At 36.1% G+C, this 15,639-nt stretch overlaps 1 protein-coding gene across 1 annotated transcript in view; it reads left to right on the plus strand.

Annotated features, from left to right (window-relative positions):
• The window catches only part of LOC104225778 (uncharacterized), a 67,337-nt gene extending 57,345 nt beyond the window's left edge, over positions 1 to 9,992 (plus strand). The window contains exons 42-52 of the mRNA XM_070153011.1: positions 1,007 to 1,204; positions 2,738 to 2,780; positions 3,531 to 3,652; positions 3,776 to 4,234; positions 4,331 to 5,104; positions 5,204 to 5,277; positions 5,380 to 5,725; positions 5,802 to 5,900; positions 5,995 to 6,150; positions 6,722 to 6,903; positions 7,007 to 9,992. Coding sequence (XP_070009112.1) covers positions 1,007 to 1,204; positions 2,738 to 2,780; positions 3,531 to 3,652; positions 3,776 to 4,234; positions 4,331 to 5,104; positions 5,204 to 5,277; positions 5,380 to 5,725; positions 5,802 to 5,900; positions 5,995 to 6,150; positions 6,722 to 6,903; positions 7,007 to 9,704 — 5,151 coding nt within the window. The 3' untranslated portion in view covers positions 9,705 to 9,992. The remainder of the gene's footprint in view (positions 1 to 1,006; positions 1,205 to 2,737; positions 2,781 to 3,530; positions 3,653 to 3,775; positions 4,235 to 4,330; positions 5,105 to 5,203; positions 5,278 to 5,379; positions 5,726 to 5,801; positions 5,901 to 5,994; positions 6,151 to 6,721; positions 6,904 to 7,006) is intronic.
• The last annotated feature ends 5,647 nt before the right edge of the window (positions 9,993 to 15,639 follow it).

Below are 15,639 nucleotides of genomic sequence, written 5' to 3' on the forward strand. Positions count from 1 at the left end.
AATCGTGTTTCCTCTTCAAAAGCTTTTGCGTGTAGCTAAGGTTTTTGCACAGTTCAATATTGTGTTACAACAAGCAGAGATCCTAGGTCGAATTTCACTGTTACCCTTCATAAAAAAAATAGTTCTATGGACTTGGACTAAGGAAAAAGTTCTGAACCATACACATGAGGACGTGTATTGAACAATTCAACAAAACCGAGATACTTGTGCATGTTGTGCTCTGGAGAGAGAGAGAGAGAGAGAGAGAGAGAGAGAGAGAAGAAAATCATCTTCTTGACTGGTAGTCCTGCGAAGTAGTTGGGGTCTAAGTGATATGCTACCTAGAAACATTGACCGGGGAAGTGGTTGTTGAGATTCTATCCTCTATAACATCTAGCGATTAGAAGTATGTCTTCAGTATGGAGTGCGAACATAGCCTATGGTTGTGTCATTGGTTCTTTGAAAACCAATCTAACCGACCAAACCGATATTGTTTTTTAAATAAACCGTAGGTTCCATTTTAAATCTATAACCATACTGAATAATTAGGGTATGTTTTAATTTTTTTTTAAAAAAAAGAATAAATTACCGAACCGAACTGGTTAATAAATAAAGAAAAGTGTCCTGTATCTGACCGAGTGTTGTTAAGGCGTGAGCACCTTCACCCATAGGTTCTAGATTTAAGGTCACTTCGGCATACATAGAGCTTAATTATAGTTTTTCCATTCTTTTATCCAAATAACTATTCTTCAATGCATTACATTTCTATTTTTTATTTTCTGCATTGGCTCTTATCGTCGCTAAAGCCCAAGCTTTAATTACGCTTTTTGCTTAAAGCTCCGACAGAGTTTGGCGCTTTTAGCTTTTGAATACTCTGCCCTGGGCATTTAAACTTTAAGTTGGAATCAGCTAATTCTTAACAAGTTGGCTCATCTATAACATGTTTATTCATTTTTGTCTGAAATCTTGGGAATCTTGTTGTATGAGTTGTTGTGTTTTAGCTTACACTTACGGCTTTGAAATGCAGTTCCAACAGGTTGAAGGCTTGTCTTCTCATGAGTATGCAGTAGAAGTCCGTCTTGCTCCAGATGAGAGTCACCCTTGCCAATCTCTGTCCACTCAACAAAGTGCACGTACTCGTGGCAATAACTCATATGGTTCTATATCTTCTGATGTAATCTCAGTGAAATGGAATGAAGTATTTTTCTTCAAAGTTGATTCACCGGTCTGTACTCTCTGCCTCCACAAAAGTCTTGTAGGAATTGTACATCATGAAATCATATTACTATGATATTACATCTGCCCTATACATAAACAATTACCACATATCACCTCTGTTTGCTCATAGAATGCTTAGTGCCATAGAGGTCGCGTTTAGTTTAAAATTGAATCAATTGATCCTTTAATAAATAATCATCTAAAAGTTCAGATTCAATGAATTGTTGGCCGTAATGGGTAACTCAATTTCAGCTCGCAAGATTCTTATGTTAAGTTGTTTAGTCATTCTTTCTATAGCTTGAATTTGGAAATGGCTGAAAGAAGCAAATACAAATGAGAGAATCATTACAATGTGAACAGTGAGGCAGAAATGGAAGAGATTTTGAAGGTGTTGAAAACAGATTATTTTATACTCCATAATGCTCTTTTTATGTTTTGAGGGGGGTGGGGGGGTAAGGGGGGGGGGTAATATATCTAGCACCTCATGATGTTCCAAGTTTTATAGACAATTACATGAACTTCTCGAATTGAACTCCATTGTATGGTGCCGATTTTGTATGCCTCTTGCTTATTCCATTTTTGATACAGAAATAAAAGTCTTTTAAGGGTTTATTAATGAAAATTGTTTTCAATTGTATACAAACAAAAAACAATCTGCTCATATTATGCTTACCAACTGCAATCTTATATTCTGTGTTTCCTGCAAACACAACATTTTTATGTCTGCTTCTGGAGTCGCTGGAACATACATTATTAAGTATACAACTGGTGATCACATAGCACTTGTCAGATATAATAAAAACACTGAACGGCTCTCTGAGTCAAGGTTCTTCAATGTGCTTTATCATGAGGATCTTCAATCACCAAAACAAGGAGAAAATCCATTTCACTTGCCTAGCACATTGTGCCCCCTCTCGATGTGTGCTTGGTACCATTTAGGATCATATAGAGGTCACAAAAGAGAGAGAAAGCATATCAAAGATACATCTTCCTTCCATTGCACCCTGTAGTTGAGAGCCAAACTGGTACCCTAAGGCCATGTCATTATATTAGATCTCAAAAGAAATATAGTAAAGGACATTAAATGAAGGTAGCATCTGAATTATGAAGGATTAAGTAAATAGATAATTTTGTTTTTCAAATATAGATAAGTAGGGGCACCCAGCTCCCTTTCCCTTTCACCCTCCCCCCTCTCCAAGCCATCCTTCCCTCCAATAATTCGGAATATAAGTGTAGCATTTTCCACCTACGTGCATGAAGTGTAGTTGTCGATGGATATTGCCATATATTTTTTACTAGTTAAATTCTGCCATCTATGTCTAACACATATAAGACACAAGTCTTTTAAGGTTATGATGTCGTAACATTTGGATCTATTGTCTATGGTATATTCTCCTCTCTAGAATTTCTGTATATACTACTTATGTTTTTGGTTTCTAGATTGTTTGGAGTTTTTGTTATCTTGCAATTTATTTAAAGTTTGGCTTTTTTCTCATTGTTTTCTGAAAATTTTCGATCATGTGCTTCCATTTCCAAACAGGATTTTTTCATTCTGGAGCTTGTCGTGATGGATATGGGAAGAGGTATTCTTAGCTACCGAAAATCTTCTCTTTGTTGGTCACACTTAAGAACTGTCGGACTTCTTTAGATTTGGTTAATCAGTAAAACAGTTGTATAATGAGTGGAATGATTGTGAAAAAATTATTATGATAGGGTCAAGAGCAGTAATTGGGAAGTCTAGTTACATTCTTGAATCTGCTTATCAGAAAGAATCAGAATCTGGTTAATTGCAGCCAGCTTATGTTTAGATAAAAGTTAAACTTAAGACGTGTAGCTGTGCATGTTTGGGTAAAGGCCTCATACAGATTCATAAAATAGAACATTTGGAAGCATGAAATGAGTTTAAAACCATACAGAAATTTGTGGGGCGTATATCCCATGATATTTTCTTGAATTGCAAGTAAAAGCGTGAGTTTTTGTAGTAGAAACCTGATTTTTAACTGACCCTACTACATTCATTAGTTTCTCTTCATTGGCTTCTGAGGTGGCCCTTGCTATTGCAATATTCCCCTAATTGGATTTATTCGTCCACAAGCTTAAGCTTAGGGATCTTTTATCGAATCATAAAGATAGGTCTTCTCATTAACTACAAACTTTTTTTGTACGGAAAATGAGAGAATGTGTTTTTAGAATTAATGCTTAAAGCCTGATCAGAATTTCTACCGGTCCTGTTGTATTGGTATCCATAGCTTAACAGGCACCTGAGTTGGCCACTTGATACGGATTAGTTCAATATGTGGTGCTATATTTTTAATTTGAACTATTCTTTGCAGGTGATATTGTTGGTTATTCATCAGCTCCTCTAAACCATATATCTAGACCCCAGGAGAATCCAGTGTCTTACAATAGTTCACTTGAACTCAATTGGCTAGCATTGTCCTCTTCGCGGTCTATGGTGATTTTCTCGTGTTGCTTCTTCTTTGTATATTACTCTTGAAAAGAAAATGTGGAAAATATTACTGTTTCCCTTTTAGCTTCTTTTTTTATGGTGTCTTGCTTATCTCACCATGAAATGCAGATGATGACTAGTGAAGGAAAAGAAATGAATTCATCAGGAAGAATAAAATTGGCTGTTTACTTGTCTCCTCAACTTGAAGTTGAAAAGAGTGGGAAGTCCTTTAACACTCGGACAAAATCTGGGTTTATCCAGATTAGTCCTACCAGGGAGGGACCTTGGACTGCTGTGAGGCTGAATTATGCTGCACCTGCTGCTTGTTGGCGACTGGGAAATACTGTTGTTGCCAGTGAAGTGAGCATAGCTGATGGAAATCGATATGTCAATATTAGATCTCTAGTTTCAGTTCGTAACTACACTGAATTTACGCTGGATTTACAGCTCATGCTCAGTGCTTTAAATGAGAAAAAAAGACCAGATGATGATGAGAGAAAAAAGGTTTATGGTGATGAAATTGTGACAGATGAGTTCTTTGAGACCCAAAAATATAATCGTGATATTGGGTGGTTTGACGTTAATGAGGTATGCCTCCAGATTTTATTTTCTTTTGTGCCTGAATGTAGCAATTGGTTTCTCTTATTTCTGGTCTTAAGCCATCAACTTCTGTCATTTGGGCAGGGGAGAAATGAAGTTGAGGTTCCATCAGGCTGGGAATGGGTTGATGAATGGCATGTAGATAAGAATTCTGTGAACACTGCTGATGGATGGGTTTATGCTCCAGATTTCAATAGTTTGAAATGGCCAGAGTCGTCCAATCCACTAAAATCTGTAAACTATGCAAGACAGAGGAGGTGGCTTAGGAATAGGCAAGGCAAGCCGAGAGATCCCCAGGCTCATATTTATGTTGGGCCTGTAAGGCCTGGTGAAGTTGTTCCCTTGCCTTTATCTGTCCTGACCCATTCTGGACTTTATGCACTGCAAGTGAGGCCTTCAAACCTGGAAAAAACTGAAGAATATTCGTGGAGTTCTGTAATGGACATGTCTGGAAACACTCAGGATCTTGGGATGCCAGCAGAAAACTCTGGAATATCTGTATCCATTCTCAGTGAGTCTGAGAAACTCCTATACTGCCCTGTAGTTAGTGGAACCTCATCCAATAGTAACCGGGGCATGTGGTTCTGCTTGAGCATACAAGCAACAGAGATTGCAAAGGACATGCACTCTGATCCTATTCAAGATTGGACCCTCGTGATCAGGCCACCACTTGCGATTACCAATTATCTTCCTCTTACTGCTGAATATTCTGTTCTTGAGATGCAAGTCGATGGTCATTTTCTCACTTGCGATAGAGGGGTATTCTGTCCTGGTGAATCTGTCAAGTTTTATAATGCCAACATAAGGAATCCTCTGTACTTTTCGTTGCTTCCGCAAAGAGGATGGTTGCCATTACATGTTAGTTGTTATGATTACTTTGTATTCTGTCAATTCAGTTGATTCTGGTGTCTCTTGGAATGCATTAAAATGATACTAACTTCTTAACATTATTTACAGGAGGCTATACTCATATCCCATCCTAAGAAGGCACCTTCAAAGACAATAAATCTAAGAAGCTCAATTTCTGGAAGGTCTTAAAGAAAATAAGAGCTGATTAAGTTCTTTCCTTTAATATTGTGAAATAGGTGAATTTAATTTTCATGCTTAATGCCTTAAGCTACTGGCTCTTGCAGGATTGTTCAAGTAATTGCTGAACATGTGCATACCCATGAAAGGCCTCTGCAAGCAAAGATCACCAAGGTCTATGCTCCTTTCTGGCTTTCAGTTGGACGATGTCCACCTATTACTTTCAGGCTTATCGATTTGAGTGGGCGGACAACAAAGAAGATTGCTTTCCCTTTGCTATCTAAAAGGAATAATGAACTTGTCCTGGAGGAGATCTCTGAGGAGGAAATATATGAAGGAAATACAATTGCGCCTGTTTTAAACTTCAAGTTATTAGGCCTTTCAGCATCAATTAACATGTCTAGTGAGGAGAGTTTTGGTCCTGTTAAAGATCTTTCTCCGTTGGGTGACATGGTAAAGAATCTTAATCTTGTGTGGTATACTATGTTTTATCCAAATTTTTAACTTATCCATCCGTCCTCGATATTAGGATGGCTCGCTGGATTTCTGCGCCTACAGCGCTGATGGAAATTGCATGCGGCTTTTTGTATCATCAAAACCTTGCCCTTATCAAACTGTTCCAACAAAGGTTCTGTTTCAACAACAGCAGCAGCTTCGCTCTCAAACTTCTATAAAATCAAATTCAAACATTTTTATTGATTATTTACCTGCTCTTTTGTCAGGTTATTACTGTTCGACCATTTGTTACATTTACCAATAGACTTGGTCAAGACATATTTTTGAAATTGAGCAGCGAAGATGAGCCAAAGGTTTTGCGTGCATCTGATGCCAGAGTCTCATTTATATATCGCGACACGGGTGGACCTGATGAACTCCAGGTGAGTAGATTCTCTATAACGTGTTATCTGAACTGCTAATTAAATTAAAGAATGCTTTTTTCCCTGGAAAATCCATCCCTAATATGGTGTGTCTTACACATCGTCCACTGTTCTTTCTTTCTTACCGTCTTCTGAAAACATGAATGATATGAACCGTCTTCTGAAAACATGAATGATATGGACATTTAGTGTATTTATGGTGCTATATAAGTATTATATGCATTACTGATGTCTTGATTAAAGTAATTTTGTTCCATTATAGATGCTACCATCCACTTTTAGACTATTTGTTTAAACAAGGTACTATTTGGATTACCTGCGTGACCATAGTTTATGAACCATGGCATAGAATTGTGGCCTTAGGCTGTGCTAGATTGAAAGAGTGGATATGTAGTAAATTTCCTGGTGAAGTTTCTTGCGTGTTCATTCTGGAAGGGAAATGTCAATAATGCCGCATAATTCCTCTTTTTTCTGCCTTCTTGATTGTTAGCCATTGCAGTTTTTGAGAGTTGACTGCATTATTTTAGCTGATAGCTTGCAAGTCACTTACAATATCATGTCAATTTTGAAGGTCCGACTGGATGATACAAATTGGTCATTTCCTATTCAAATTGTTAAGGAGGACACAGTTCTTCTTGTCTTGAGGAGAAACGATGGCACGCGAAGATTTTTGAAGATGGAAATTCGTGGCTTTGAGGAGGGGTCACGTTTCATAGTTGTTTTCCGCCTTGGATCAACAAGGGGTCCAATTAGGTACCTAATTAACCTTGCTTTAGTTACGGTCGCAGGCTCTGCTACTTCAAGCTTCTGATTAACTCCAATTCTATCTGGTTAATCTGCTATATATGCTTGATAGGATTGAGAACAGGACGAGGAGGATGGTCATTAGACTTCGTCAATCTGGATTTGGCAATGATGCATGGATCCAGCTACTGCCTCTTTCAACCACAAACTTTTCATGGGAGAATCCCTATGGCCAAAAACTTATTGATGCTGAGATTTATAGTGGCGATAGCTCTATGGTCTGGAAATTTGATTTGGAGAAGTCAGGGTTCTGTTCTGAATGTGATGGATCAGGCTTGCTTTTCCATGTTATAGATATGGCTGATGTCAGGGTTGCTAGGTTTATTGACGAGGGAGCAGCATTATTAATTTCAAAAGAAGGGAACATGTCTCTTGCAGAAGTTGGAAATCTTGGCAGTTCTCACATACAGAACCAGATGCAGGAGAATGGATCTCCTCTAGAAATTACAGTTGAGTTGGGTGCTATTGGGGTTTCTTTTGTGGACCATAGACCCAGAGAGCTATCCTATTTGTATCTGGACAGAGTCTTCATATCCTATTCTACGGGATATGATGGTGGAACCACAAGCAGGTTTAAGCTTATATTGGGGTTCTTGCAGCTTGACAATCAACTGCCTCTCACATTGATGCCTGTACTGCTGGCACCTGAACAAAACATTGATGTACATCATCCAGTCTTCAAGATGACCTTTACAGTGCGCAATGAGAACATTGATGGTGTCCAGGTATACCCTTATGTTTATGTAAGGGTAACAGATAAATGCTGGAGGCTTAACATTCATGAGCCAATAATTTGGGCTTTTGTAGATTTCTACAACAATCTTCAACTAGATCGCCTACCAGACAGTTCTAGTGTCAGCCAGGTTGATCCTGAAATACGTGTAGACTTGATTGATATATCTGAACTAAGGCTGAAGGTTTCATTGGAGAGTGCACCTGCTCAGCGACCAGATGGGGTTCTAGGCGTTTGGGGCCCAGTGCTGTCGGCTGTTGGAAATGCCTTTAAAATACAGATCCATTTAAGGAAAGTGATCCGCAGAGACAGATTTATGAGAAAAAGCTCTGTCATTTCTGCAGTAGGAAATCGTATTTGGAGAGATTTAATTCATAACCCTCTGCACTTAATATTTTCAGTGGATGTATTGGGTATGACAAGTTCAACTTTAGCCTCTCTCAGCAAAGGCTTTGCTCAACTATCAACAGATGGACAGTTTTTGCAGCTGCGTTCAAAGCAGGTATGGTCAAGAAGAATAACCGGAGTTGGTGAAGGGATCAGGCAAGGGACTGAAGCCCTAGCACAAGGTGTTGCATTTGGAGTTTCTGGGGTAGTGACAAGGCCTGTGGAGAGTGCTAGACAAGATGGCCTTCTTGGCTTTGCCCATGGGCTTGGACGAGCTGTTGTGGGATTCGTTGCTCAACCAGTGAGTGGAGCATTGGACTTCTTTTCATTGACTGTCGATGGGATTGGTGCAAGTTGTTCTCGTTGCATAGAAATTCTTAGTAACAAGACCACCTTCCATAGGATAAGAAATCCCCGTGCTATTCATGCAGACAATATACTTAGAGATTACAGCGAGCGAGAAGCACTAGGTCAAGTGATACTACACCTTGCTGAAGAAAGCCGACATTTCGGTTGCACTGAACTTTTTAAAGAGCCTTCTAAATTTGCCTTGTCTGATTATTATGAAAATCACTTTATGGTTCCCTATCAGCGGATTGTTTTAGTGACTAATAAACGTGTAATGCTCCTCCAGTGTGTGTCTGCTGATAAGATGGACAAGAAGCCCTGTAAAATCATGTGGGATGTACCTTGGGAAGAACTCATGGCACTTGAATTAGCAAAAGCTGGCTACCCTAGACCTTCTCACTTGATCATCCATATCAAAAAATTCCGAAGGTCTCAGAAGTTTGTCCGTGTAATAAAGTGCAACACTGAAGAAGAAACTGAGGTGCCTCAAGCTGTAAGAATCTGTTCGGTTGTGCGTAAAATATGGAAAGCACACCAAACTGACGTGGCATGTCTGCAGCTGAAGGTTCCTTCAAGCCAGAGGCATGTATCCTTTGCTTCAAATGATAATGATGGAAGAGATTCGTTTAGCCAGAAAAAGGCCATAATTGAATCAAGGGAGCTGGCTTCCTGGGGTGCTGTCTCTGATAGAAGAAAATTTGTTCAACATGCTATCACATTTTCCAAGGTATGGAGCAGTGAACGAGAGTTGAAAGGTCGTTGTACATTGTGCCGGAAGAATGTTTCAGAAGATGGTGGAATCTGTAGTATTTGGCGCCCTTCTTGTTTACCCGATGGGTACATCTCAATTGGGGATATTACTCGTGTTGGTTGTCATCCTCCTAATGTTTCAGCTGTATACCGTTATTCTGACAAGTTGTTCGCCCTCCCAGTCGGTTATGACCTGGTGTGGAGGAACTGCTCAGATGACTACACCAATCCCGTATCAATTTGGCATCCTCGTGCTCCTGAGGGCTTTGTATCTCCGGGATGTGTTGCTGTACCTGATTTTGCTGAGCCGGAACCAAATGCTGCATACTGTGTCGCAGAAACATTGGCCGAGGAGACAGTATTTGAAGAACAAAAGATCTGGACAGCGCCAGATTCATATCCCTGGGCATGTCATATCTACCAGGTGCGCAGTGATGCACTTCATTTTGTTGCTCTCAGGCAGCCCAGAGAAGAATCGGATTGGAAGCCAATGAGAGTTATCGATGACCCACAGCTTCACATTGAGCTCTAGGAAGTTCGATTATATTCCAGGTACTAACCCAATAAACAAAGCAGCTTTCTTGATTTTGCTTTCCCTTTTGGAGAAACGCTGGTTTGTGGCACTGCTTCCATCATAATTGTATCCATCTTAATTGAAAAGTTGTCTTGAGTAGTTTGTAGAGTCAGAACTGTGTATTCATGTACATAATTGTACCCTTGGGATCACAATGATATATTACGGATCTTCCTAAGAGGCTGCTTTCCACAATTTTGGAAATGATCATTTCGAGCATTCAAAAGCTCCTTAGAAGCTTATGGTTATCTATGTTGTGGTCCTCATTTTTCATTGTTTCGTATGTTTATTGAAATTTATAATGGCTAAAAGGAATCTATATTATGTAAGGTATTTGTTTTGCCGTATGTGTACCTCGTTTATACATGCGTTAGCATTACTAAATGTTGGAATTTCTTTATTTTATGAATAGATAGAGCCGTAATACATTCTGAAATATTGGAAAAGGCAAGAGTATTTTTGCCGGAAGTTTGCCTCAGGACTTATGTTAACGTTTTGGAATGGAGATATTCAGCTTTCGTAACAATTAGACTGAAAGCATAAGAGAGATCTTACGCTAAAAAAAGGCAGCAAATCTCTGAGCTACAGATCTTTCAAGTCTACTTCCGATTTATCGAATAGGCTTCAGACAAGTAAAGGTACTCAATAACCCAAAAAGAAGTCTCTGCATTTTAATAATCTTTATTCTTAATACCATGAAAGAATTACACAAATGTCAATAGCTAAACACAGTGGAGGGTCTCTGATCATTTGACACCTTTGTCGAGAATATTTTCAAATACATCCATAACGATGTCGAGAATATTGGCGTTGAAAAGATATGTACTTCTGAAGCCTCTATTTTTAGATAAAATAATGCATGCATTAGCTTTGTGTAGTATTAATAATACTTTATTGGAATTTTTACTTCATATAGTAAAGGTTAACACCTTATTTATTTTAAATAAATACCATTTAAAAAAATTATATTCTATAGATACATTTTAAGGTTTATAGCAAAATATTTAATTTTGGTTACCTCCTAGCCTTAAGCCACTAAATACGCTATTCAGTTACATTATTTTCTTTCTCTCTCTACTTTGATACATCTCATTCTCTTCTCCCATTCTCTGAAAACACGATGCTCAATCTCAAAATTCCTCTCACCCACACTATTTTCTTTGCATTCCGATCAATTCTTGCACCGAATATTTGAATTGCGATTTCTCTCATCAATTCTCGCCACGGGTTTCGTTCACATATTGCCCGATGCATTCGAGAGCTTGTCTAGCCCTTGCCTTCCTGAAAAACCGTGGGGTGATTTCCCTTTTGCAGGGTTTATAGCAATGGTTGCGGCAATTGGGACAATGATGGTGGATTTGGTAGCTATGAGTTATTTTAGGAGATCAAGAAACGAGATTTCTCTGTTAAGGTCACTAAAAGCAAAGCAAATCCCTAACCAAATCACTAAAAGCAGGTAATGAAAATAAGAAGGCACGTGTTGTACCTTCAAATCTCAAAGGTGTTGCGTGTTGTATCTTCAAACGTTGCTACGGCGGATTCGCCGGAAATTAGAGTTTGTTCTTGAACAAAGACGACGGAGTTTGGGGCTGAGCAACTTATTTTCTGTTAATATATTTCAATGTATTTTCATGTATTTCATTATATTCATTGTCTTTTTTTCATTGTAATTCAATGTATTTCATTGTATTCACTGCCTTTTTTTCATTGTATTTCAATGTATCCCGCTGTATTCTATGTATTTCATCGTATTCAATGTCTCGCTATATGCCATGAATGTATTCATGTATTTTTTTAATTAATATAATTTATGTATTCAGATGTATTATATAATTTCTCTGAAGATTGCTATGTTTTAGGGTATTTTTCGGTTGAGGATCTTTTTTATAGCTGAAAATACAAGATTTGTATGTTGTAATTGAGTTTGTTGAGTTATATTAGGAGTTTATTATGTTAATTGATTCACTTTTCGTTTTAAAAACAGTGTAATCCCCTATTTCACGCCGTGAATACAGTCGAATACAATAAGAATACAATAATCTGTCCAGCTATAATCCCATGTTTCACTCCATGAATATAGTCGAATACACTAGAATACAACAACTGATTAGCTGGACTTCAATGATTAACGCATATTCTTGCTACTGTATTTATGAATACAATAGCTTAAATACATCAAATACATCTTATAACCACAGAAAAGATATTTATAATCCGTAATATAGCAAATGGTATCTATAGATGACTAATTACTACTAAAAGATAGTGCTTTATAAAAATTTCTCTACTTTATTTGGTACGCTTTTTGAACATATGCATTAGTTATACATCCTATTTGGTATTATCTTAGTATTAGTTATACATCCTATTTGGTATTTTGTTAGCAAGTCATGAGGGTTTAAATGACATAGTTTGAGCATAACATAAGGTGTTCAATAGGAACATGCTGGAGATAAGGTGCCAAAATGAAATTTCGGGCCAAGTTCCAGGGTCTGTGTATGTATTAGGCCTACTAACAATATAATGGGTTGTAATGCATGCATTAATTTAGTTTAAGAAAAAATTGACCTTCAAAATTTATGCTTGATTAAATATGCTATTATATTAACGCAAATTTGATGTAAAGTTTGAACTGAAATTACTCCCGCTATTTATATCTACACTCCGTCAATTTCATTGTAAATTTATAAATTTGTATTCTACTACTACGTACTGAAATGCATTTGTAATCAATTCATTTTCCTTTTGTTTTTTTAATTCAAACTTCATTTGCCTAATAATTCAAGAAAGTGAGATATAAGATTATATCCCTAGTAGATAAATAAATACTTAGTATAGTTTCTTTTTTATAAATAAATATTCAATTCTATATACTACAATATAGGTAGATAAATCAAGTAAATATTTTTAAATCTTTTTCACGGTGCCGGCCCAAGGGGGAGGCAGCTAAAGCAATTGCTTTAGCACCCCCCCTCCCCCCACCCTAATTGAAAGCCTCAATTTTTCATTATTAGTTAATTTTATATTATTAAAAAAAAATTATTAAAAAAGACACTAGATTTATGCATTTTCTTTTTGGATATAGTAGTTAGAGGTTATTTAGTTAAATACTTGAATTTCATGATAAACATACAATATGGCAAAATAGCAGTTTGATGATGACATTGATAATAAAAAAAAAAAGACAAAACAAATCTTTTGTAATATCTTTTAAAGTAAATTATTTCTTATAAAAAGTAGATCAAGTCTTTCTTTTTTTAATTCAAATAAACTTGAACTCTTTCAAATGTATAAAATTATTTTAAAAATATACTTTAGTAGTACAAAATTATGATCATTAGATGCTTGGAACTTATAAAAATATTTTTTTTTACTGCATATATTTTTTATAAAAAAAATTGAAACCAATGTGAGTAAAGTTACTAGATATCTTCGATGGTGGAAGCTAGCAGGTAACCGAGTGAAGGGCCAAAATACGTACAAGACGGTCCATAAAACTATTAATAACAAGAAAGAAAAGAAATCATAAATATATAAAATTTTATTAAATAAATTTTGGGCCTCTTCTTAATGTTCAGCTTTAAGCAACCAATTTCGTTGAGCCGCCCCTGCTTTTTCATATAAAGACATTTTCCAACATATGTTTCTTTTTTAAAAACAATGATGGACTAGTTATGATGGTATTTTTGTAAACAAATAATTCTTTTAGAAATTGTGCAATACTGTAATATATTAAACCAAATTATGGATAAAAAATATGTCAGCATAACTATTGCCCGCATAATTAATGTGATCATAACTAATACCAACATTACTAACACATCCTAGTTTGGCAAAGTTAGCATCACTTATTTGCATACCCTAATCTAGATATTCAATCTCGGTAATTATTATATTTTAAAATTTTACCTTCACTTAGTTTTATGACTTTGAGTGTCCCAACGGAGAGCCTGAGAGTCAATAAAGTTATAATTCGGATTACAATGTAATGAGTTGAAATTTATTGTAGGGAAATTACTAGCTATGTCCATTTATAGGTAGTCATTACAAAAATTGGCCAATTGATAAAATATTACTAAATTAGCCAATTAGCTATCTATATCAAAAAAATATCATTTTTCTGCGTTGTTTTGAGTGGGTGTTATTAGAATAGATTGGGCACAACTTAAGGATCTTGAATCTCAGCTTTGGAATGATTTGGTGAAGTTTTGAGGTGGTTTGAATTAAAAATTCGGTAAAAATTGAATATGAAAAAAAATGATGTGTATCACTCTGTGTATTATTTGTGTATCACATATGTATCATATTTATATCTATTGTGTATCACATGTATATCCATGTATACCTGTGTGTGAGATACATGTTTGATACATGTGTCGCAACAGACTTTTTTGAACTCGATTTAATTAAGAAATTTGATACAAAATCAGTCCAAACCACCTCCAATCTTCCTCAAATTTTGTATATTGGCTTATCTATATATTTTCAATGAATTTCAACTATACCCATTGGAAAAGTTCCTTTTTTTGTTTAGATTTTTGGAATATTGTATATATTTTTTGTATTTCATCACCTTATTTACTACCTCATCTATAAAATTTCTTTTCCGTCTTGTATCTAGTGTTGTTAATCATGCTTAAAAATATGGAAGGTGATTTTTGCATGTGATTCTTTGAGAGAAAGAACTCTATTATTTGGTTTTTCAATTTTTGTTGGTTAGTTTTGGTAAGTCTATGATTAATGGCTAGAGGTTGGTAAGCTGAAATTTATTTGGGACATTTGTGTAAGCTTTCCTTTATTGTATAAGTTTATTGGGTACTCTCTGTTTTTTGGTTAATATGAAAATAAAAATGGCTATAGTTCTTCCTATCAGTATTTTGTGATTGCATTCAAACGTCTTAAGTTTAGGCAAGAGAATTCTGAACATGCCCTAATTTTCTTTAAGTGTCCACATCACTGGATTGTAAAACAATATCATTTCTCAAGTAACATGTTTGAGTTTGCAAATTAGTCAATTTTTTGTCTTTAATGAACTTTGTCACGCGTTTTCTTTTTCCAAACCTTCCTGTTAAAGGTGGAATCAATAGGAAAACAGATTGAAATGTCGACCAGATAATTCTTTCTTTTTTTGGCACAGTGATATGTTCCACAATATATTGTACAATTTTGTCAAAATTTTATTATAACTTTCTTAACCTTAATAAATTGAGAAAAAAAATCATAAATAGCCAGATGTAGAACTGGTAATTGAAAAATAGTCACCGATTCAAAAGTAATGGAAATTTAGCTATTTTTTCATGTAAAAATAAAATTTGAACAAAAACACTCTTAAAGATCCGGAAATATTCCAGCATAATATGCTGGGGTTTGAATTTTTTACATATGAGTTTCTAGCATAATGTGTTGGAGTTCCAACATAAAATATGCGTGAAGTTTATATGCAGGAGCTCCATAATCCCGCATATTATGCTGGAACTTTACGTGTGCTGGAGTTCCAACATAATATGTTGGAAGTTTACACGCATGATCTCCATAATCCTGCATATTATGCTGGAACTTTATGTGTTTCAGCAAAACATTGACTATTTTTCAATAACTTTACAAATGTTGGCTATTTTTCGATTGCTAGTCTGAAAAGTGGCTAGCCCGTAGTATCGCATATTCGCTTTACAACTTTGCAAGAATCTTCCCCTATTGATGATTTTTTATATGATTTTTTACATTCAAACACTGCAATTGCATAATGAACACAACTCTCCTTTGGAAAGATCCAAACTTCAAGCTTCCTACTAATTTGAGAAAATCATATGTCACCACAAATTGACGCTTGTATGAAATTTGGATACATCGAAATGGGTTGAGTTAACCCGGACATTTTTGAGACGCCGCTAAT

Source organism: Nicotiana sylvestris, chromosome 8, assembly GCF_000393655.2.
Source record: "Nicotiana sylvestris chromosome 8, ASM39365v2, whole genome shotgun sequence".
In the NCBI taxonomy this organism is placed as follows: domain Eukaryota; kingdom Viridiplantae; phylum Streptophyta; class Magnoliopsida; order Solanales; family Solanaceae; genus Nicotiana; species Nicotiana sylvestris.